This window comes from Zonotrichia albicollis, chromosome 9 (genome assembly GCF_047830755.1).
Source record: "Zonotrichia albicollis isolate bZonAlb1 chromosome 9, bZonAlb1.hap1, whole genome shotgun sequence".
Taxonomy (NCBI): domain Eukaryota; kingdom Metazoa; phylum Chordata; class Aves; order Passeriformes; family Passerellidae; genus Zonotrichia; species Zonotrichia albicollis.
In genome coordinates this window covers 34,194,201-34,217,628 of record NC_133827.1, presented here as the reverse complement: position 1 = coordinate 34,217,628, position 23,428 = coordinate 34,194,201, and the positions used below count along the sequence as shown (strand labels likewise).

General features: G+C 40.9%; 1 protein-coding gene across 8 annotated transcripts in view; it reads right to left on the bottom strand.

The window, feature by feature from the left end:
- Window positions 1-23,428, bottom strand: part of MCF2L2 (MCF.2 cell line derived transforming sequence-like 2) — a 149,878-nt gene that overhangs the window by 81,164 nt on the left and 45,286 nt on the right. For 7 of the 8 annotated variants that reach the window (XM_005484823.4, XM_014265524.3, XM_014265523.3 and 4 more), the window contains exons 4-13: window positions 20,178-20,268; window positions 18,831-18,950; window positions 13,438-13,554; window positions 10,164-10,313; window positions 9,004-9,128; window positions 7,338-7,452; window positions 6,562-6,681; window positions 5,848-6,039; window positions 5,319-5,510; window positions 4,744-4,921 (exon numbers count right to left, since the gene is read on the bottom strand). In XM_005484823.4, the coding sequence (XP_005484880.2) occupies window positions 4,744-4,921; window positions 5,319-5,510; window positions 5,848-6,039; window positions 6,562-6,681; window positions 7,338-7,452; window positions 9,004-9,128; window positions 10,164-10,313; window positions 13,438-13,554; window positions 18,831-18,950; window positions 20,178-20,268 (1,400 nt within the window). The remainder of the gene's footprint in view (window positions 1-4,743; window positions 4,922-5,318; window positions 5,511-5,847; window positions 6,040-6,561; window positions 6,682-7,337; window positions 7,453-9,003; window positions 9,129-10,163; window positions 10,314-13,437; window positions 13,555-18,830; window positions 18,951-20,177; window positions 20,269-23,428) is intronic. The other variant, XM_014265521.3, reaches the window with a different exon arrangement.

Sequence of the window (23,428 nt, the reverse complement as noted above, 5' to 3'; positions counted from 1 at the left end):
TTGGGGCTTGCTGCTCATGCTCTACAACGGGAGCAAGAGTTTGAAGATAATTAGTGGCTTAATTGCTATTTTGAATGCTGGTGATGGCAAAACAATGTTTAGGCAGCTAAAGAAACATCAGAGCAGCTATGGTTTGTCACTTAATGGCTTAGGGCAGAAAGACTTTGCCCTTCTTAGGCAATATAATTTAGACTTCTCTCTGGCAAAATTTCTGTCAAGCCCCCTGAAAATCTGCTGAAGCACAGAGCAAGATTTATGGATGTGGAATATTCTGCTACAAGGAGACACTACTTGGTTTCCTCAGAGTGGCCCAAGTGTAATAGCAATCCTACAGCCACAAAACTGAAAGTATCTTTTCCTTTTCACAACTTCATTTATAGAAGTATACTGAACCAGAAAACCAGTGGTTTCTCAAACCATTCAGGAGTCACACACACCATCTCTTCTGAGTCAGCTAATCTCGCCACAGCCTCACTTCCCCTGCACACATCCCCAGATTCTTGCAAGAAATTCTTCCTTTATCCTCTGTCCAGATGTTATTAGTTAGTGAGTGTTATGCACTAGTGACTGTGAGGAATGCTGGACCAAATCCAAACAGCAGTTGTATACATTTAACTGAGATGGAACCAGCTTAAATTTTATTATTTAAAGAACTGAGAAGGCTTCAGCTGTGTTTTCTCCCCATGAATCTTGTGTTCCAAGTTGGCCTTCTAAGATGCTTGTATGGTGAGTCATGGATTTTCTATGTGCAATGTGCTGTTAAACATGTTATTTGTTTAACAAGCTCACAGACATTTTGTCATCTCTGCTCCTGTATTTCACATTTATGTTGCCCACAAAGAACTCTCTAGGTGAATATTTTATAGCACTTTATGCTGCCATGTTCCAACTCTTGTCAGAAAGGTAGCTAAAGCAAGACATTTTTCCTAACCATGGTCACTGAGATGGCCAAATCGCCTTTTACTGAAATTTTCCAAGAACATGTGAGTTTGAAGGGAATAGCCTTTGGGAAAGTTTCATTTCAAAGAGTAAGAGTTTGGGAGAATTACAAGCAAATTAAAATAGATAAATGCTAACTGCAGTAATTTCTAATTGTTTGTATTATCCTTTACAGTTCTGTAGTTCATCTCTTTGTGTGGTTTGACTCTGTGGACCTACTCCAATTCACTCCATGCTAAAGTGTTTTGCATAGAAATGCAGAGAACAAATATGTAGTCAAATCATCAAAAATTATGCCCTCAAAAGTGAATCACAGCAAAAATATCAAGTGCCACTTCTTTCCTCCCAGCAGACATAGGGACAAATTTAGCTATTAGAATTCAAGCAGCTTCCACTGGGAGAAAATGGAGTTCTCCTTAAAATAAGGTGTCATATATACTACTTAAATATTTTCAAGGCTCTTATCATAAAAAGGTCAATAGAGTTTTCTGCCTTTTCAGGGTTGATCTGTGAATAACATTTAATCAAGTTCTCACAGCTAAAACATGCACCAAATACAGCTGCCACAGACTTTTCAGCATCACAGTAATTCCAGAACTAGTACTTCAGGCTTGAACAAGACTGTCCCTGCAAAATATGGAAGTCCACTTGTGAAACCAGAAGCATCAAGTAAAATTGGGATTAATGTAAAATTTTTCTTCAGAGTTTCCAGACCCATAGAAAAGTGTTGACCAAAGGAGAGTCAATTCTGAGCTGCTATTCTGGATCCTCACTGAGCTAAAAGATTGCTGAGAGTCACAAAAAACCATAAGGACATGCACATGAAACTGTGACAGTCATTTCTCCAACAGAAACCTGCCCTTTCTCTCAGATATGGTATCAGCTATGCCTGTGTGCAGAAAATCCATCTCTGCCCACACATTTGTCCATGTAAAATGAAAAGTCTGAAAGTTACAATAATGGAGTGTTTAATGTCTGAGCCTTCATATCTGTGAAGATTTTTCCATTAGCACCCTGAATTGGACTGAATTTTCCCTACTGCTCCCAGTTAGGAAAATGGAGAGTCAGCAAGGAAGAACAAAACAAAATCTATTCTGGAACAAATGTAACTTCTTTTCCTTTCACAGACCAACCACCCCAGTGCTGCCATGGTATTGTTACTCTGCTGCCTGGGGATAAAAGCCTTTCTTTCTGGTCTTCTATTTCTGTTTACCACATTTTATTGCCTTTGCTTGCCTTTCTATTTACACAATCTAGGAACATGGTATTTTCCTACTGTCATATTCCATTTTGCAAGCTTTTAGAAATATTCAGGTATGTCCTGGGTAAAATATGACAAATGAGTTACAAAACCTGTTTCAAGAGGGTGTCCTAAGCCTCGCTCAGTTTCCAATATATTGCTTAATAAATTCTCCTCATAAGTAAATGCTGATTGTGCATTGATGCCATGAATGTGAAGAAAGGACACAGAGGAAAGTCCAAAAGACAGTAGCTTCAAGAAGAGCAGAATTTCAAAGCCTCATTTTCAGGCTTGTAATAGGATTCAGTGTCCCTGTTTCTATTCTCAGACATGTTTCAGAGTCAGACTGTGACACACCTTGGTGAATTCCTCAGTTTATCTTGCTTCAGTTTTCTTTCTGAAAAAAGAGGTTAAAATACTGACCAGTATTGCCAAGTGCATTCTGAGGGAAAGGGCACTCAGGAATTCCAAAGTGTGACTCTCTGTAACAGACAACTGGATAACACCAAAGTGATTCATAAAGAACATGTGAATATACATGTACTATTCGTGGCTGTTAAAGTCACTGACTGAGAGCCCCTGGATGAGCTGTAGATACTCAGGCACTTCTGTTTCTTTGCACAGAGGTACTCCTGGTCAGTCACCTCCTAAAATCTGAATGAAATGGCAGAGTCTGCTTATCAATGTCTGAACAGAACTGGGTTGCACTTTGCACCTCCTCACAACCAGAGTAGCATTTTAAAATAAATTTCAGCTACTTATTATTTTGCAACAGGACATTGAAGGCTAAGCCTTGTCACACAGTTATCCTCTTGGGTTGTATAACTGTGTACTGCAATTCAAGGGACAGAGCAAGGCAGCATCTCATGACTTTTTGTGAAAGAGCTGATGGTATGTGGGATGGGCTGTATGAACAAGAATCACAACTTAACGCACTGTCATAAACCAGTGACTGCTCTATAAGGTTCTATCTATATCAATAATTTATTCTAAAAATCTGCAAATGTGCTAAAATGACAAGAAAGAAGTTCAAGAAACAGTTCAAGAGACTGCAGGCATAAACAGAATGGCAAGATTAGCTTTTAGCCTGAAGATGCAGTTTCAGAATTGGTAAAAGCCATCCTAAAACTGTGCTGCCACTGACAGGAACTAACTGGTTCTGACCTACTGACCCCATAACCCCATTTTCTGCAACTTTTTTTTCCCTTTGTTTCAGCACTAGTGGCCATGCAGTGAGCAATCTGATGAATGCTGTAATTAGTGCTGCTTGGAGCACTGACTGGGCTGTGTGATCTCCAGAACTCCCTGCATTTTTCTAACTCTTGCAGTGGAAGAAGAACTACTACAGTTTTGCAGTCTATTTTTTCAGTTTTTAAGGCAAATCACAACTCCAGAAAACTGACTGCCCACCCCAGTGCAAGAGGGGAGCACAGTGCTGGAGGATGGGTGTGTGGCAGAGCAGGACCTCTTCACAGGCATTGTGTTCTCAGCTTGCCTCAAACTAAAAGAGAAGCTGAAAGTTGAGGTGGGAATTGTACATACAAAACACAGCCAGCATGGTTTGGGGGAAAAAATGTACAGATGTCAAATCAGCATGGGAATGGGGAAAAGATCATTTTCCTTTGGAAGAAAGGATGGATGAATGCTGGGGAGCAGAGGAGAACAGGGACATTGGTGTCACTTTCTGCTGGTATGCCTAGAAAGCAAAATGGTCAGGCTACTGGCCATCCATCTCATCAGGAAGATTCCTGTTGAGAAAGCAGTTTATTGAACGCTCTTTGGGCAAATTAGAGGGGTTTTTAAAGGCTTTGTACTAAAAGTTCCCCTTTTGAACAGCCCTAAAGGTTACAAAGGGACAACCTCTTCCTGCTACCAAGCACAGGGTAGCTGGTCTCCAGGATACAGTTTCTAATTAGCTTCACCCTTGTTCCTTTTGCAGGAAACAGCTATTTTAGCTAAATGCACGTGCTAACCTCAAATCAGGAACTTTCAGTAATTTCCAAACAGAAGCAATGCTCAGCTTCTATGATAGCAGAGGACAAAGTAGAAAGTGAAAGGTAGAAAATGAACTAAGGTCTATGTAGAGGGGGGAAAAAATTCCACAAATTAGTCAGTGTCACTCACTAATGGACCCTTAATTTTGCAAGTATCTGATTGAAACTTGAGGAATTATGACACTTGAAAGCCAAATATTCACATTACATTATCTGCAATATAAAAGAGGTTCACATGCTTGCATTGCAGGCTTGCATTGACTACCCTGGTGTGGGTATTTGAGAATTAACAATACAAGACACACTGAGACACAGTATGGAAATGTACTCTGCAGATTAGACCTAGGAAGAGAAACCTGGTGGGTTTTTTTTGATTCACCCTTGTTGGTATGTTTGCAGTGAGAGATATTTCATATTCATTTTTACTAGCTGTTCCTACGAGGCTGACACTGCACATCAAATTCAAGTGTTCCTTCTGATAACAAATTGTTCATTCTGATAACAAAAATCAAACATGACCATGTGGACAAAACATTGGTGTGAGTCTGAAAGCAGCTGCTCAGTGCCTACCTACTGCTGCTGGTCTGGTAATCTTTGGTGATGCTCGCTTTGGGGAAGATTCAGGATGTGGAGCAACAGGTTGTACTGGCCGGGTCTGTTTGGCTGCCAGCTTCTTCAGACTGACTTGCCTCTTGTCAAACATTTCTTGCACATCTTCGAGTTTTTGTACAATTCTTTGGGCATTGGCCTTGACAAAGAAAAGGCAAACAACAAATGGTTGTCAGTGCTGGACTGAGTGAGTGAAGAAAAGACTTGTATTATCAGACTCAGACTAGAGCTGGAGATCACACTGTGCTGCAGTTTATTGCAGCCCACACACTCTGCCCAGATCACAGTCTCTCTGACCAAGACGTGGTGACTCAAACTGTTCCTAGCACTGCTCTGAAGAAAATGGCTTAAGTGTTGCATGACTGCTCTTATGAGTAAAACTTACTGCCACAAATACTGACCTCTGTGCCCTTTTAGTGGAGGGAAAGAGGCATATTTTAGCAGACTCAAATATATAGCCCAGTACACTTTCATGGACAAAGCAATAGGAAATGTTTAACTTCCAAGTGAGCACATGCACATCTGAGGGGTTTTACCTTTATTTCAGGGGTGAGGATCATGTCAAACTGATTGTAGAACTCCTTTGGGTTGGAGAGCTGGTGTTCCTTAGCTGTTACCAAGAACTTCTCAATTTCAACGAGTGCAGTTTCAGCTCCCTCTTGTGACTGGCACTTGTCCACAGCTTGGGAAGCTAAGAGGTAGATTCCAGCTTCACACCATTGGCTTGCCTTCAAGGAAAAGTGGGGGAAGAAGGACTTATCATCACTGACAGTCCAAGTTGTCAGCTGTTGCTTCAACTCTATGAAAAGCAGATTTGCCCTAACATGTCATTAAAAGGGGATCAATGTTACTCATAGTATGCCTGCCCATAGATCCTGCCCACAAGTCATCCTATCAGCATGTGCAGAACTGAACTTGCTGAACTGATGCAAAGCTCCAATATTTATACTAATATTTACTGAATAAAACGGAGAAAAAACAAACAACTTTTTATCTTCATCATAATTACCTGAGCTATTTTTAATAGAACCTGGCCAGAGCTGTTATCTGAGAGGGTTCACTCACCTTATCTAACTGTTTATGCAGCTCAAGAGACTTTCCCAAAATATCATACTTTTTCTTGGTCTCATTGGTAAAATCATCACAAATTCGCCTGAGTTCAACACACTTTGGTCTAATGGAGTCAACTGCATAATGGTTGTTTTGGATGAGCTGTTCTCCATGGAGAGCCAGAGACTGGGCCTTCTCCAAAGGCTCCTGTGAAATGAATGAGAAAATTCCAATTAGAATTACATGCATAATAAGGAAAATCCTTCTCTGTAACCCCTGCTGTAGCCTGGGGATAAAGGTTTGGAATATTAATATAGCTGATATGTCTTACTTTATATTGAATTGAAGGCCAGCTTCCATGTCAATGAGTACATTGAAATTTGTGAGGTTCCATCTGAACACCAGGAAGCACATTTTTGTGGTGAGAGTGACCAAACACTGGAAGAGGTTGCCCACTGAGATTATGGAGCCCACTTCTGCTTTCTCACATACTGGGGACGTTCATTATACAAGTTTTTCCCTACTTTTTCCCCTAGTTTTCCAAGCAATTAAATGGAAGTGCTGGGTCTGAACAACCCTGGCTTCTGGAAATTAGGATGTGTGGTTTGCAATTTAAAGTAATGACTCATGAGAAGAGAGTAAATCTGGACACAAAAAAAAAAAAAGGACAGTGGCAAGTGTCTAGAATACCATGTCTATAGCAGCTAGAATACTAAAGTGAGAGCAAACCTGTCCTTTCTCTTCCAGATGTTTCTGTTCCTTGAGGAGGTTCTCAACTCGAGTCACACTGTCTCCAACGTCAGTAAAACCTGCTTGTGTTTCCATGAGATTATCCAATGTTAATTTTACCTAAAAAACAGCAACAACAAAAACATAAACCAAAACAAAATAAACCTACTCAAAACCCCATCACAAGATATTGATAAAAATTACAACAAACATTCTCCTACATCTCTGAGAAAAGTCTGCATCTCAAGTTTAGCCTTTCAGTTTGTTCCAAAATGGAAAATCCAAGCAATAAATAAACAACCACCTATTCTTCAAAGAGTTTCCCTGCTTCTCACTAATTAGGCCCACAAAGTTTTGGCAACCTGTAACTCCAAAGTTTATCTTACTTCAGAATCTGTATTACTCCAGTCTCTAGGCTAACAGTTGGGCTTTCTGAACTGTATTCCTTTGACTCTGGTGGGATTGGTGACTTACCATCACAGAAGAATTTATGTTTGATAACTTCCCAACTAAATGCAAAATTATTTATCAAGGTAAATTTACTTATTGGTGTTCCACATTTTGCCTTCACAGTCCAGCACTTTCCTCACTGTGCCTTACTCAAGTGTTGTAAGACATCTGAAAGCTGTCAAGACTTTAATTTTTGAATATTCATTTCCTATTGCATAATGATCTTCTCTCCCAACCTCCTTTTTGGACTGCTGGTATACTCTAAGTATGGGTAGAATTTGACCTTATTTACCAGGGAAGGCTAGACAGCAAGAACAAAGAAATACCTCTCTGAAATCATGTTCAAAGTGTCGAAGCTGCAGGCACTGTTCTAGTTTCAGATGATGCTTGGTCCAAAATTGATCAAAAGCCTTTTCTGTTTCATCCAACTGAGCCAACAACCTGTTAAGAAATTATAATGAATAGAATGTACTTATTTCCTATATATAATTTCTTTTAAGTTACAGTAAGTGATGGCAGAAAGCAGAGCAGGGAAATGGTGGGGAGCCCTAAACTTATCTAAGAGGGCTCTGTGTCAACTCTCTCATAAGCAAAAGAGAATGAAATTTGCAGTAGGACAGGCAGGAATGTGACAGACGAGTGACAACTACATGGATCTACTGTGGCAGGTACAGTCCTGCCTCCTGATGTGCAAGAGAGACTCGGAGTTGTTCCATGTGCTGGCAGCCAAGGGCAGCTGTCATTCCCTAGCTTCCACCCAATGCCTCAAAGACAATCCATCCCCAAATTATGCAGATTGAATATGAGGCAAATATTATTTCATGGAATGATTAAACCAGAACTCTACGACTTGTTAATTTTCTTCACCCTTCAGAAATAGGCAAGGGCTAAATAATTTTTCCCAGTCCATTAAAAACAATAGATTAGGAGCTCATAATGACTCCCATGGACATTGTTTTACTTTGTGTAAATGATGAAACATTTATTTGCAAAGACATTAATCCCAAGGTGTCATATCTTCAGTGAGTCATCCTCACAGTTTCTCAATGGTCCATTAATTACGAAGTAGAACAGTTTTAAACAAGTAGAAAAAATGAAAAGGAAGTGTTCTCTGAATATCTTGTATTTCAATAGATGGGCATTCTTTGGGGAGATAAGGGATCAGTGCATGCTGAAATCAAGTTTCACGCATGAGATCATCAAGTTATTGGGGTAAATGCCAATAGCTCCCTCTTATTTGTCTCAAAAGTAAGTTTCTGTTTTCAGTCTGTCCCTCGAAAACTTTTTTTTAATCAAAGCTAGTTGTTGAATTCAAGATGAATTCACAAATTCCTTTGGGATGACTGTTCAAAGGATTTTAAAGTATTCAGTGAAAAATATCAGCTCAGCTTTACTTTTAGCACCTTTGTTCCCAGTTAATGCAGACACACTGAAACCCTAGCACGGCATTTCTCTTTGCTCTGCATCACATGGCACAGCAGAAAGTTCTACATGGTGACTAAAAGCTTTATGGTAATAACTAGCATTGTAGGAAGGAAAGGGGGGTTCTCTCACTGGGTATCTCTGGATCTGTGACACACAGAATGTTTCAGGTATCATCTTCATCTGCTCTTCCCCCAGTGTTTCCACAGACACTCACAAGCACATCACCCACTCATCTCACAGAGACTCAGGTACTACTTTCTAGCCAGGTACAGAAGTTTGGAGGACATACATGTTATGGAGAAATAGGTCCCACCTGAAATCTTCAGACAGGTAGTTTGTGATCTGACCAAAAATTACCAAGAAATTCAGGACTTGTTTGAACTTGCCTTGGCAGTCTAATCAAGTCATTTCCTCTAAGCTATTTCCTTCTTGGACTTACCTGTCCATAAATCCTGAGTATGTGAACCAGTGGTAATTTATAACCTGCATATTTAAATTATTTAAATTACATCTGCATCTCCTAGGAATAAATCAGCAAGTTGCACGAGGTAATTGAGCTCCACTGACCTTTCCACGGTGGCCACATTTTCCAGTTCATCTGGACTGAGCTTGCTGTTGGCACTTCGGGTGACTGGCTCCCGGATGCACGTCAGTAAGGTGGCCCCCTGCTTCACTGCCAGCTTCAGCTCATCCTGAGGGGAAAAAACAAGCCAAAAACCAAATTGTATGTACTTTTAACAACACCCACATCTCCTAGATGACAACAGAGTAATGATAAAGGAGGATCCTTTCATAGGTACAAAATACTTGAAACAAAATATAAATGCTTACCAAAGGTGGTATGTTTTTCTAGCAAATGCAGAGACCTAAATCTTTTAACTTTGAAGAGTAAATCTATTTCTGAGAAAAGGAATAGAATTTCTGAGCAGTATGCAATTTCTGAGAAGATTGCATATCTGACCAGGCCACTTGCTGAATAAATTATTCTACCACAAACTGAATGTATGCTGTAGATTGTGAGCTGAGAGACTGGGCTGAGACATTGCACTTCTTAATGGAATTTCCTCAAACAACATTGTGCCATGCTGAGCTGTAGTACACCAGCTATTAGAAGTCATCCACAGAAGTGTCTTCCCAGCATGAAAGATGAGCAATAAGAAAGACAAAGAGGCTCAAACGTTAACTTGTCAGATGACGAATCCCCACATCACTGCACAGTTCTTCCATAAAAATTGTTCTTGTGCTAATATAGCTTAAGTAGTATTTTTAATCTTGTGTTTAACCTAAGGCATTTGCTGAAAGCAGTAATATTTACTTCTGATCCTTATTCTGCAAAGCCAAACTAGCCCAAATTTATTTTTTAAACAAAACAACAGTCACCATCTAGTTAGATCATTCTATTCCTGACTATCCTCACAGATGTTCTTTTTCTGCTCCAATATAAATCCATCCTTTCTGATAAACTCTTCGTCAAGGGCCCATGCTATTCCAGATCTGACCCCTTTACTCCCTCTCACACAGTGGAAGTGACACATCTCCATTCTATCATTCCTGAAGCTGTAAAATGTCCTTTTTCCACAGCTGAATCAAATTGACCTCCTGAACCCAGGTGTCTGTCCTCCTCCTCAGTGGTTTCCACACAATGGATTGCCAAGTGATGGCAGAAAATTTTGTTAGGTCAGAGCTCATCTATTACACTGCTGGAGCCATCGTGGGGCAACAATCACCTTCAGCTTGCTGTGGTGCTCGGTGTGTGAGGAGAGAAGCTCCTCTGTGCACTGCACGTCATTGGGAAGTTCAGTCTCTGCTAAGTCTGTTCCAAAGCTCTGTAGCATCTGTGCTGTTGTTTTTACTGTCATTGCAAAGTTTTCAATAGCCTGGAAAAGCAAAAGCATAAAGTCACAGATTGGTTATTTACCCTTAGCCCTTTAACAACCCTTCATGCTTCAGGCACACTGTGCTGCAAGTATTACATGCCTGTAAAGCTGGTCACATTGCCTATTTTTGGGTGGATGTGTTTAAAGTTACAAATCAACCACAAATGACCTTTTCTCAGGTCTGCACATATTGTCACCACCATGAGCCAACGGGGATCTCCCAGAACTCAGCAGACATAATGAAACCACAGGAGGACATCAGCTTCAAAGGCAGGCCTGGAACTTCAGATCCTCTGCCCATGCTTGCTGGGAAATTCTGTTGCATTAAAAATTTTAATGAAGGCTTTATTTAAGTTGAGAACACTACTAAAATATATAGGGCAAAGCCTTTATATTTATACAGCCATTGTTCACTCAGCAGTAATCTGTCTTCCCCTGACTTCTGAATATGTGCAACTCCATCTTGCCTATCTGTATGAGATGCATTCCAGTCCCTCCCTCCCATCTGTCCATGCTAGTACACAAATACAGGAACAAGTAACTACAAATACAGTTAAAATGCATAAATTCATGGGATCATTGCTGTTTCTTTATCACTTGGGTGCACCAACACAAAACTTGCCAGAAATCTGGTTTTAATGAAGAATGGGGAAGTGAGGAAGGCTAAAAAATCAATGCCACCTTCTTAGAGCAGAATATAATGTTCAGACCTGTGACACTTTATATCTAGTAGCAAGTAACTGCATGGGATGTTTTTCCATGATCCTGCCCAAATTTGGGGGTGGCTGTGTTGTTCTGTATAGCTCTTTATTTTTTGTACATTTTGATCTAATCCCCCACAGGTCTGAGTCAGTCAACAAGCACTAAGGATGCTCTTACACCCAATCAAACACCATGTAGCTGTTGCACACTGCATTCCTTTCTCCAGCAATGATGGGAATTCATTGTTTGCAACTGTGACAGATGAAATTATGCTTTGTGCTCAGTGAAAAACAAACTGGAGGTAGATCATCGTTCAGAAGGTGTAGAGAGAAATTAGCCCATATTTGTGATCTCAAACATGCCCCCATGAAGGAATGCTAGCAGAGTTCACAGCCTTCTTCCCTTTTCCCCCATAAATTCATGTCTGCTTTCAGCACAAGCAGTACAGACCCACACATGCTCTCAGTGTATGCTGCTGTTCTTAGCACTGGAACTACTGGATTAGAGTTGGCTGAAATGTCACACTTCTGACTGCAACACAGACATGGCCATCCATGACCAAAGGTCGTTTACTGAAAGCCAAAAATGCACTCTGGGGGCAAGAAAGTCCACAGGCTCCTGGCAGCCAAGAGAGGAGAGCAGAAACAGTGAATGATGCAAGGAGGTTGCTGTGTCACTGCCATTTAGCCAGGTTTTAAAGCTTCTTCAGAAGAAAAGCACTGGCAGGACAAGACACGAGAACACTGAGAGAAGCAGCAAAGGCCATGAAGACCATAGCTCAGCAAGGCTGGAAGTCAATTGTTTCAAGGTGCCATGGAAGCTGACACTTCCCTGATGACAGCCTCTTATCCAGCAGATATTCCTTGGCTGACTGCACCATGAACTTGTTAGTGTTTCACTTAATAGCCTGCTTGCCCCCACTCTCTCCTGTGCATATGAGCAATAAAATGTTCCATGTACCTAAGTTACATCTGTGGATTGGTTTCTTTCCAGTCTCTGTGCTTGGTAAATTTTTTTCTAACAAATTTAACCAAAACCTCTGAGGATTACATAGCCCTACTCCTACAAATTCTTGGCTCATTTTGTTTGCATATTTTACCTAAATATATATTATTGCTTTATGTAGACCCCTGTCATTAATAAATATTACAACTTTTCTTGTGCCTCTTTTTATCCCCTTCATATTTTCAGACCTTTTGCTGTTTGAAAGATCTTACAGATGATTCATTTCTTCACACTTCCCCTTCCTGCAAGGATGGTTTCATATTTTTGATACTTTTGACACATAAGCCTGTTCACTCATCTCATCTCCAACCTCATTATAGTCAACACAGTTATAAATGTAGAAAATCAATGCTAGACAAAATTCAGATTCTATGTTTGCATATTTAGAAGCCTGAAATATTTGGTGGTTCTCAAGGAGACTAAAATTTAATAAGGACAGCAAAGCACAAAAAAAACTATAGCAAGAAAATGACAAAAGTGGTTTGACTTAAATTACCTCAGAAAAGCTCTTTTTATGGGTTAGGTGTAACTAGCTCATCAGCAACAACAGACTCAAACCCAGAGCTGCTCAGATCTTTGCAAAACATGGAGGCTTACATTGGGTGTGGGCTCTAATCTATCAGTCTTGCAAGTAGGCCCACAAAGACAGACACAAACATTGTATAAACTCTCTGTGAAATTAATTACTTTTCCAGGATCATGACCCAGCTTGGCACATTTTTGCTTAGGAAGAATGAAACAATATTTTGTCTGCTAATGTGCCGGAGTTTGGAGTCTGTTTTTTGTGAACTGTCATCTTAACTGGGCACCATAATGAATTGTTTACATTGTTTTGAAGCAGACACTGAAATGCATTAACCAGCCCAAAAAGGAAGCAATCAAACCTGTACAAGTTTCCTCAATAGAATAAAAGTCTTTCTGCCTTCCTACTAGCAAATGTTCTTCAGTTACCCAAAATAAGACCCAGCATGCTTGTATAGTATAGAAATGAAAAAAAAATACAGTGCCCTGAGTATTTTTATTCTCTTAAAAGCATGAACATAATTAATCATTAAAGTGAGATTTTTGACCTTACTTTTGACCTTTGTAAAGTCAGCAAAGTACGACAGCCTATTTTCAGTTTCAGCTGAAGGCCTATGAATCCCATCAATTATTGAAAAGGCAAGAGAAGGCCTTGCTGAGTAAGAATACCACGACACTCTTAGGCCCTGGGCCAGGTACACAGTGAGATACAATTACTGCTTCCATTACAAACTTTTGGGGAATTTGCCTTTCTCTGTTTGAGTCATGGATTTCCTCTTTCCCCGAGTCCCTAGCAGAATCCAGAGGCTGCAATGCAACTGAAAAGTTCCTGCTGAGTGGCTGCTCTGCATTTGTGCCTGGGCAGCTGAGGTGTGATGTGCAGAGCAGCACTCACCGTGCGGTGATGGATCCACTGGCTGTGCCCGTACTCCAGGGTCCCTCCCAGCTCCCGCGTCAGCTGGCTCTTGTCAATGTAGCCATGCAGATCAGAGACAGAATTTAACATGATGATCTGAAAGGAATCCAAACACACTGGACTGAGAGAAATAACAAGCCTTCCAATCAGTGTTCCTGGGATCTGGGTTTGCCTGAACATAGATGACCACTGCAGTTCCACCAGAGGCCATCAGTTCTCATTTTGCATTTTCTCATGCCATGGCCACAGTTTATTTTCCCTACATTTTGCCTTCTCAATGTGTACATGGACATTTTTGAACTAACCTTGGTTTGACATCATCTTCCTCCTTGCTGGGCTGACTCATTTTGCATGTGCATCAAGACCAAAAGTATGGTACTCATAATGTTCACACAAACTTCCATAACATAATTTATTCTCTAGATAACATTTATTTACAGAGAAATGGAGGCACAGGCAAGTTAAACATCTTCTTCAACACAAACCACTTGATCCAGGGAAGTGCTGAAATGAAACCATTGAGAATAAGATTTTTCTTTCAGTTTTCTGATTTTTTTGGCACTGTATGTTCACTGAATTCACTGGCATTTTTCCATTTAAAATCATAATGGAAGAGAAAGGAGAAAATACACCTAGATCAATTATTTTACTTTAGAATCTCCTTACCACTAGACTTGCTTGAAGAAAGCTAAACAAGTTGAGTTCATATTCAGATAAACAGCGTTAACTTTTGGCAACCACTGTAAATTTGTCAACACAAGTGGTTACACAAGAAACACTCATTTATTGTTGTTCCAACAGCTAGAAGATTTGCCAGGATTTCAGCAACAGAAGAATAAAAATTTGAGCACAAATGATTAAGAATTTTAAATAAATAAATGTCAAAAACATGTCAAATGTGTTACTTGATCCTATTTAAAGAAAGCTTAAGTGGCTCTGCATGTCAGCAGGCTCCAATGGAGCATGGTAAATACACTGACAAACACTGTGGACAGTGAGATGAGTGCAGATGTATGGAGACAAGAGGATGCATATTCTAGGCTAACAGTGCTCTAAGAAAAGCCTCAAGAACAAAAACCCAAACAAGTTTTTAGCTGATCTTTGTTACAGAATCTTTCTAAAATAATTCAGGTTGGCGGGAACCTCAGCTCTCTAGTCCAACATTTTTCTCAAAGCTATGTCAGCTGTGAGATCAAACCAGGTTGCTCAGGTCTTTATCCACCAAAGACTTAAAAACATCCAGTGATTGAGATTGTACAACCTCTTTGGGCAGTCTGGTCTTCTGCCTGATTGTGGTAAGAAAGTTTTTCCTTATGTCAAGTCAGAGCTGCCTTTGTTTCACTTGATGTCAGTTATTTCTTATCCTACCACCACACACAAGCTGGCTGCAGTGCCCAGTAACCTGGAGGGACTGGAAAGCTGCTGTTATGTCATATTAACCCTCCTAAGCCTTCCCTTCTCCATGTTAGACAAGCACAGTTCCCTCAGCATCTTCTTACAGAGCACATGCCCCAAGTCCTGACCTTCTTGGCTTTCCAAGATTACTCCAGGTTAATATTTTTCTTGTAGTGGGGGAACCAAAACTCAGGGTGTTCTCAATGTGAATTAATTAGAGCCAAGTAAAGGGGGATGAGTGGTTGTCTCAACCTGTTGGCTATGCTCCTGTTCATACTGCTCCTGTTAATGCAGGATGCTGATGGCTTCCTTTGCTGCCAGGCACACTCTGGCTCAGGTACAGCTTGCTGTCCACCAAGTTCCCAGCTCCCTTTCTGCAGAGATGCTCCCCAGATAGGCTACACTGTGAATCATTGTCAACAACAAAACTGTTGTGTTGTTGGAAGGGAAGGACATAAGTTATTTCTTGAGTGAGAAAATCCTTGTGGAAGGAAACTCTTTCCCAGTTGCAGGACTTTGCTTTGCTCCTTTGGTATATAAAAAATAATAAGTTGGTCAGCCCATTCCTTGAGTCTTGGAGTTTACCATCTACTCCTCCTGCACACTTGATGACAGTGCAACCTCTTGCCTCTTCCATGTCACTGATGAAGACATCAAACAGGGCAGGTCCCAGCAGGTATCACTACAACTCTCCCCTTCTTGCCCACTTTCAGGCAGAGTATGCCCCATCACCATTACCCTCCTAACCCATCATGAAACTGGTTTTTAAAAGCACATGTAGCTGTCCATCCATCCAGACTTTAACCTGACTTGGATACAAGAATATAGTGGAGGATGCATCTGGCCCCAGGGACCCATACAGGCTGAAAATTCTCAAGTAGGCCCTCACTCTGTTCTTTTTCACTTCCAGCAGTCCATCTTCTCCTTAACCTCAGTCTTTAAACACAGAAACAAGGAGATCTTGTTGGTGAAGAAACTGTGGCAAAGAAAGGTATCTCAGCCAAAGTTAAAGGAAAAACTGTTCCCTGAATGTGTTATGAAACACTGTTCTGTTATGATCAAAGCCAGAAAGTTCAAAAAGCTGCATCATCTTGAAAAGGCCTCATACTGGAACATAAAGTCTATGCACTAATTCTGAATTGGAAATCACATTTGAAAAAGTAAATCTTAACTGCTTTGTAGCTCTTCCCCATCAGAGATGTTGCTGGCAAGCTAGAACTCTTCTGATACTTCAAACCTCACTGAAAGCACAGAGGTACACTGTCATGCAGTTTCCTTTTAGGAAGAATTTTTTGTTTGTTTTAACTTGGTATGCTCAGCATGAGCCACTAAACAAACCTATTAATATTGCCAGCTATGGTGCTACCCAACAGGGTGTGGGTCTTCACCATGCAGGCATTCCTGCAGGAGAAAGCCTATGAGCAATCCAGCATCCATCTAAAAACTCACTCTGAGAGAGCATTAGCATCTCCCATGCTGCTTGCCAGACAGGAGACAGCCACAGTCTGTCAGCTGGGGAGTGCAAGGAGCAGCAGTTTAGAAGAGAGGGGTCAGTGTGGAACATGGAGCTGTGGGGGGGCTGCCTCTGGATGGGTTAGGCTGTCAGAAAGAAGTCACAGACTAAAAAGCTCAAGGAAGCACTTGCTATGGACAGATTGTTCAGACTTTTATGTATGTTCTGAAGATGCTTTAATTCTCTTCCTATGATGGGAGGTTCCTTGGGTACATCTCTGGGTCTTCCTTTTGAATTCACAGATTTTAATCTCAGATGAACACTGCTGTGTCTCCTATATTTCTATATCTTAATCCTGGCTAATGATATCTAATCAAATCACTATCCCAATAAAAATTTACCTGATGAGGTTTTATTACCCACATTTGTATGTCAATGTGATATAAATCCTGCATTTCCTTTTTGAGTCTGGTTGTTTATTGCAGCCTTTATTTCCAGCTCCTCTTTGATCTTCTGGTTTCTACTCATTCCAGTATTGATTTAACCCAGCAAATCTATTTTACTGAGCATATTTGCAGTCTGATAGCTCAAATAAATTATTAAACAAATATTTCCTTAACAAACACACACAATATTCTTGGAGCTCCTTTTGAATGCTCATGTCTTGGTCCTGACTCACAGTTGTGATAGAAAATGCCACCTATCCACGGACCAGTTACAGCATGAATGTTGTCATAGAGCCAAACACACAACACAAACAAACAACATGCAAACAATTTAAAAAATTATGATGATATTGAAGGTAGGTACTGATCCCTAATTCCTTGAGTAAGCACATCTCCAATGGAACAAGAACTCTGTGGTCCTGTTCTCCTGCTTGGCATTTAGGATGCTGTTTTCAAGGAGGACAAACAGACATTATTCTCAGTAACTTCCCTGCTCTGAAACTGGGGTATGCAGGGCATGCCCAGATGGTATTTTTAGGATGAGCAACACAGGAGAAAAGCCCCTCCAGAGAGCATGGCAGATCCCAGGAACTTAGAACATCTGTAGTACCACCCCAAGTAACTTAGAATAGCATCAGACATATGTGGGCAGCCTGTCTATAAATCTGACAGGCTGCCTGCAGATATCTGGGCAGGAGGCTGCAGGTGTGTCATGCTCTTAGTCTTTGTAAGGCTGCTGTCTAAGAGCTCTGTGGATGTACCCAGGATGGCTCAAAATATCCAAGACAACCCCAAACTAAACTGATATCTTGATTTTCCTGCCTATAGAAAGATAAGTTAGCATTTCATATTTAATGCAGACCCCTGCCTAGAACTAACCTCCCTTCCAACTTTGATCCCTTCCAAGTTTTGAAATGCAACTCTGATGTCAAATAAATTGCTAAAAGTATAGGAAATGCTGAATTGCTGGAAAATGCCAGTCCTTTATGAAGTTGTCCCTTTCTGGGCTGCAGCCACTGGTAGAAATGTTGCTATAGCAACAGATTGTGGCATATTAAATATAGGTACATCCATTTTTTAAACTACTATAAAATATTTTGGTTTGCATTCAAATGTAATTTTTTTCATCAAATTTGCATTTTACCAAAAAGCCCCCCTTACCAAAAGACAGTAAATGTTACCATTTAACCACAGTAACCAAATGTGTTCCTTTCCTGTATGCACTGTAATAAATAGATGCTGTCTCTCACTTCAGGAGAAGCAGAAAGTGTTTTTAACACCTGAACCTCCAACTTGAGTTTCAACAGAGCTAGAATTTGTTGGAGAAGACCCATAAGTATTTTTTAAAACAACATAAACCCAAAAGCAAAATCCAAAGCAGTCATCTGAAATCCCTCCAGTAAAGTCACTGTGGAACACAGTATGAGTCTGATCCAGGATGAAATATCATCAATAATCATAATTCAAGTTTATGTATAAAACTTTAAAAATTTTGACACCACATGCAAACATGCTGCTAAAAACAACTCCTAAAAGACCCCTCATAAAATAATCTCCAACTCTTTCAGGATTGATAACCTTCTTCATATCATAGTCTCATCAACCTACACATATGCCAAGTGCATATAAAAATAACTAAAACACAAACTCTGAATCTTGAGGGCATGGGAATCATAAAAGACATTCAGAATAAGCAATGTTAGAGGGACAGTCAGCACTGTCATGGATAACTCATCAAACAGTGCAGAATTCAGCCTTAGGCTTCCACTGCTCTGTAGTCCTGAATACTTATGTTTGTTGCTGGAGTGGGATCTGCCTCTGCTTACATGAAGGGAACATCTCCACTGAGTTAAAATGCCAAAAACTGAGCCACATTTTCTAACTAGACTAGACATGGGAACGTGTCCATTAAACACTACGAACCATCCACTGCTAAATAACTCTTTGGCATCACCACACAGACCCAGATGAAAGGCCCCAGGTGCCACTTGCAATCATGGGTTATGGGAAATTGCTGAGAGCCCAGAACTGCAGAAATGGAGAAAAGAAAATGCATGGACAAAAAACTGCATGCTTACCGGTACCTTCATTTTAAAGTCATCTCGATAGAGTTTAATGCCAATGTCAGCGATTGCCCTTTGGATAAAGCGGGAGGGTCTCAGGACAAACACCAGCTGCAGGTTCCCTGGAAATGCTCCCTGCAAGAAATATAGAATTCTTAGAAGGCACATTTCTACCTTACAAGGGAATTTTCAGCCAAGTGTTTCCTCACCAGCAGGGCAAAGCAGGTAGGGCTTACTGAACCTTGCTCAGTCCAGATGCTCATTGCCTCAGCTGGTCCATTCAGCATGTGCTCATTGTCACTGTTTCCAAACCCACCAGGAAGACTGACCCATGTATTTTACTGCCCAACAGGAAGACTGACCCATGTATTTTACTGCCCACCCACATGTTGTTTCATGATACAGATTTATCATTCCTGACTATTGCCTTTCTCCCCCAGACTCAAATCCCACCAAATCCCACTTGCACCACCGCACCAGTTTTCCCATTTTTTAGGCTGCAGCCACTAGAGGGCAAAGCTGGCTGCCCACACTGGACTGGTGAGGGAAGCTGGTAGCACAGAGGGGTTCCCCAAGTTGACCTACTTATTCACTCTGCAAAGGGTTTTGAATCTTTTTAACCTCACATATTTTTACACACAGGCAGACACTCAACATGTTCATCAGATATGGCCCTGCCTGCAACACCCAGCCTACATCTCTCACACTCCTCTGAGCTCATCAGGCATAAAAAAAGAACAATTTCTTGAAGAGAGCAGCAAAAACCCTGAGAATGAAAAACATTTCTGTCTAAATACCTTGAAAGAACTTAAAGTCGCCTTTGTCATCCCACCATCCTACACCTCTGTGTGTAAGTGCTTGGTCCTCTCACAGTAAATGCTCCTAGTAAGAGATGTATAAAACCAGCTGCTTGTTTTAGCACTGGAAATCAGTGCCCAGCTCTGACTTTTGCAAATAAGCTATTAAGAATTTCTGACAGAGATCATTTACTACTGTGCAAACACAAATCCCTTGGGATCTATTTCTTTCATAAGCAGGCCACGTCATCCCTCCTCAGGGCACAGAAGGGGTACCTCTTAATACTCCTCTAGGAACCAACTTCAAATTATTAGAATTTATATTGCAGTCAACCCAGAAAATAAGGAATTTGTCCTAATTCAGCAGTAAACAAGACTGTGTAATTTGTCTCTGCAGCTTCCTCCCTCTCTTATTTAACACTTAGGAGCTGCAGAACCAGGGAGAATCTGCATCTACAGCCAGAAAATGGGAGCTTAAAATGAGCAGAGGAGGCTGTATCGTGTGCTGAAGGTCCAGCAGACAATTTTAATTTCTAGAAGATAAATAACAAAAGCAAGCACTTACTGCTATTCGTGTCAGGGATGCCTTGACTGCACTCCATTTGTCCCGTCGTCTGTCTATGATGATGATGAATCCGATGCTGGCAGCCTCCAGACTGCAAAACAGATGAAATAGGTGTGCTGGGTTACAGGGAGACACTCCTGTTCCAAGGCAGAGAACTGCAGCAAAACACAGCCTCCGTCACAGCACGCTCGGAGCCCATTATGAAAACACAACGTACAGTGGAAAGAATGAATATTTGGCAGAAACGCACATGAAAAGGAAAGCCAGCAAAATTTCTCTTTCCAGCATAAGGCTAGCAGCTTACACAAAACATGAATATTTTATCTGCTGAATCTCTCAGCTGCTGTGCTACTCTGCTGCCAGCCTAGGTGACATGAATAGTTCAGGATCACAAATTACACTGTGCTATTTTGAAGACAAAACCCCCAGATCTTTTTTTTTTCCCTGCAAAATTAGACACCCCCTACAGTCTTCATTCTCCAAGTATGCCGACACCTGACAGGGGCACTGAGCTCCAGGGCATCAGTATCCCCTGACTTGTGTACACAGAGCCCCAGGAATTCTGGTAGGCAAAGCAGAAAATGAAGAGTTCTATTTTGCCAATCACAAACTTATTCTGGGGTTGCAAGTCATTCCAAACTATCCTTTTCAACATATTGGCTAGAATAACAGTTCCTGTTCCTCCTCGGTGCTTTTCAAGGAGGATCTAGGAGGCAGTGATTTGGTGCTCCATTCCACCTTTGTAGACCTCATAAATACACCATCCTCTCTTTCCCTCTCAAAAATTCCACTCTGGAGTGCCAGGTTTCAGTGGGACTGCTCTTCTCTCTGCCTTCCAAGAGCACTCAGCATTGGAGAAGCTAAGAAGTACACAGTGAGTGTCCAGAACCTTCACTAAAGCAGGATGGCTCAGTCATCTCAGAACAAACCAGAGGCAGGCAGCAAGAGTATAAATGTCATAATCAGAGGACATAGTGCAATCAAACATCTTATCACAGGTTAACGGGAAAAAATGGTTTAAAGTATCTCCTTGATCCCTATTCCACTGTCCATACAAGAACCAACTCAGGAACTGTTTCCATGGGTCATTTTATCCAAACTCATGTCAATAATCTACTGAAGACTATCAACACAGCAACAACTCTGAGCTCTTGTAGCAGATCTGCAGGATCAAAAACTGAAAGCCAAAGTATTGTGCAAAACTGGGATGCCATGTAAATGCTCCTAGTAGTTCATACTGATAACAGGAAAACTCACTGAATTTTCCAATGCAGTATTTTTACAGCAATCCTTCCTCTGAGGATTTAAAAATTCAATGACAATACATGACCTTTCCTCTTTAGTAGTGCAACATGCAGCTCTCTGCAGAGAACAGAAAATATGTTTGCAGCAATGCCTCTCAAGCACAGGGAAGACAATTTATCTGGTTTACCTTTTATAAATACACAAATGTTACATACTCTTCAGTAGTCTTAGATATACACATAGACATATCCTTCAGTAGCTGAACAAATATTCCACAGAATGAAATTCCTTGATAATGTTCAAATAAAGGCAACAAAGATATTGTGTCTGTTGCAGAAAGGGTGAGAGAAACTAAACACAAAAGTGTCAACCTGGGCCCTTCATCTTCAAATGATGTTCAGCACAGCATCAGTTGTAGTCACTGAGATAAGCCAATGGTACTTGTATGTTTGCTTTTTGATGTGGAGGGGGTTTTTGTTGTTTTGCTTGTTTGTGGGATTGTTTGTTTGCTGTTGTTATTGTTGGGGGGTTTTGGGGATTATTTTCTTTTTAGCTAGATAGGACTGACGAAGTCCTAAATTTAACCAGGGAAACAGAGAGAGTGTCAGCAAGGGATCCTATTTCACCAGCATGCTGAAAGGCCATGCCAAGGTCTGAATGTCATTTGGCACCAAGGGATGGATGCAGGCACACAGCCACAGGAAGAGGCTTGGCTGAGATGGCAGCATCAGCACAAGTGGATGTACAGCTGAGAACCCCCACTCCAGTGTGCATCCAGAAAAAGCTTGTTTAGGAACAAACACACACACACATTCTAACAATTTTCTCAGTGTCAGTACTGTAATATCTCTACCCTCATTATGAAAATGCATTGGGGTTTCTCTAGTTCTCTGAAGAGGAGGGTTTGAAGACAATCCTGAAGAGCAGATAAACATCAGGCTTGCCTCCAAAATAAATTCTGTCACATTTGCCCAATCTACAGATGTCTGGCAGAAAGGTTCTCTTTCCCTGAATGAAATATCTGCAATCAGCAGAACTCTTCCATCCTCAGCTCTATATTCAGGTTTGCCCTTGAACACTGACTTGAGATGTTGAATTTCCTGACCTCTTTTGGAAGGAGAAAAGGACATCTGTTTATCAAAGTACTTAATCCATGTCAAGCTAAAGAGAAAGGAATTCTGGCCATGGAATAAAGCAAGTAAAAAAGGGCTTTCTGGAGATATCTAGTGCATGCACAGAAGTATGCATGTACATACACCATGTTACTGAGTGTCTGTGGATATGTTTGTATGCAGACTCCTTTGGTGGAGCAGTTGAACCACAGGGAAAACGAATCAGGTGACAAAAGTCTCACTGGGCTGATCTTCAACCCTATCATATGTTTTGTCAGATGAGCATATAAGATTAATTATTCCAGAGGGACTTAGAAAGTTACTAACACTAAGTGATGTTATCTGCAATCACAGAGCTTATCTCCACAACTAGCATGAACATTATTCTACAGGATATGCAAAATCAGACACTATAAAAGACAGATATTATCTCTACATTTGCCTGGAAAATTATGCTGATTTTTCTGGTTCACTAAGCTCTGAAGAAGGAAGTATTTTCTATGATAAATAGGATAAAGAGCTTTTCAAACTATACCTCTTCTTACCTGATTCATGGCCAGAACTTTGTAACTGCAGAAGAGTTAGAGACTGTTCTCTGTTCTTAGTCACTTTGTTGGATACCTTCACATCTTTCTTGAGAATTAAAGTGAAAGGTGGACAAGTAGCAGTGAAATCACACACAGGAACACTCAGGCTATTACACAGGAATACTGTTATATTACACACAGCCCTATCTAGTACAGCAGTGCTGGCAAAAGCAACAATGCACACCCTTTACTGCTTGCTGAGGTACATGGCAGAGACACTGTGTGCATGGACCAGCCAACTGCAGATTGACAGGGCTCTGCTGCACCCAAACAGATCCACAGCTTGGGCCTCATTGAGTTTGAGCTC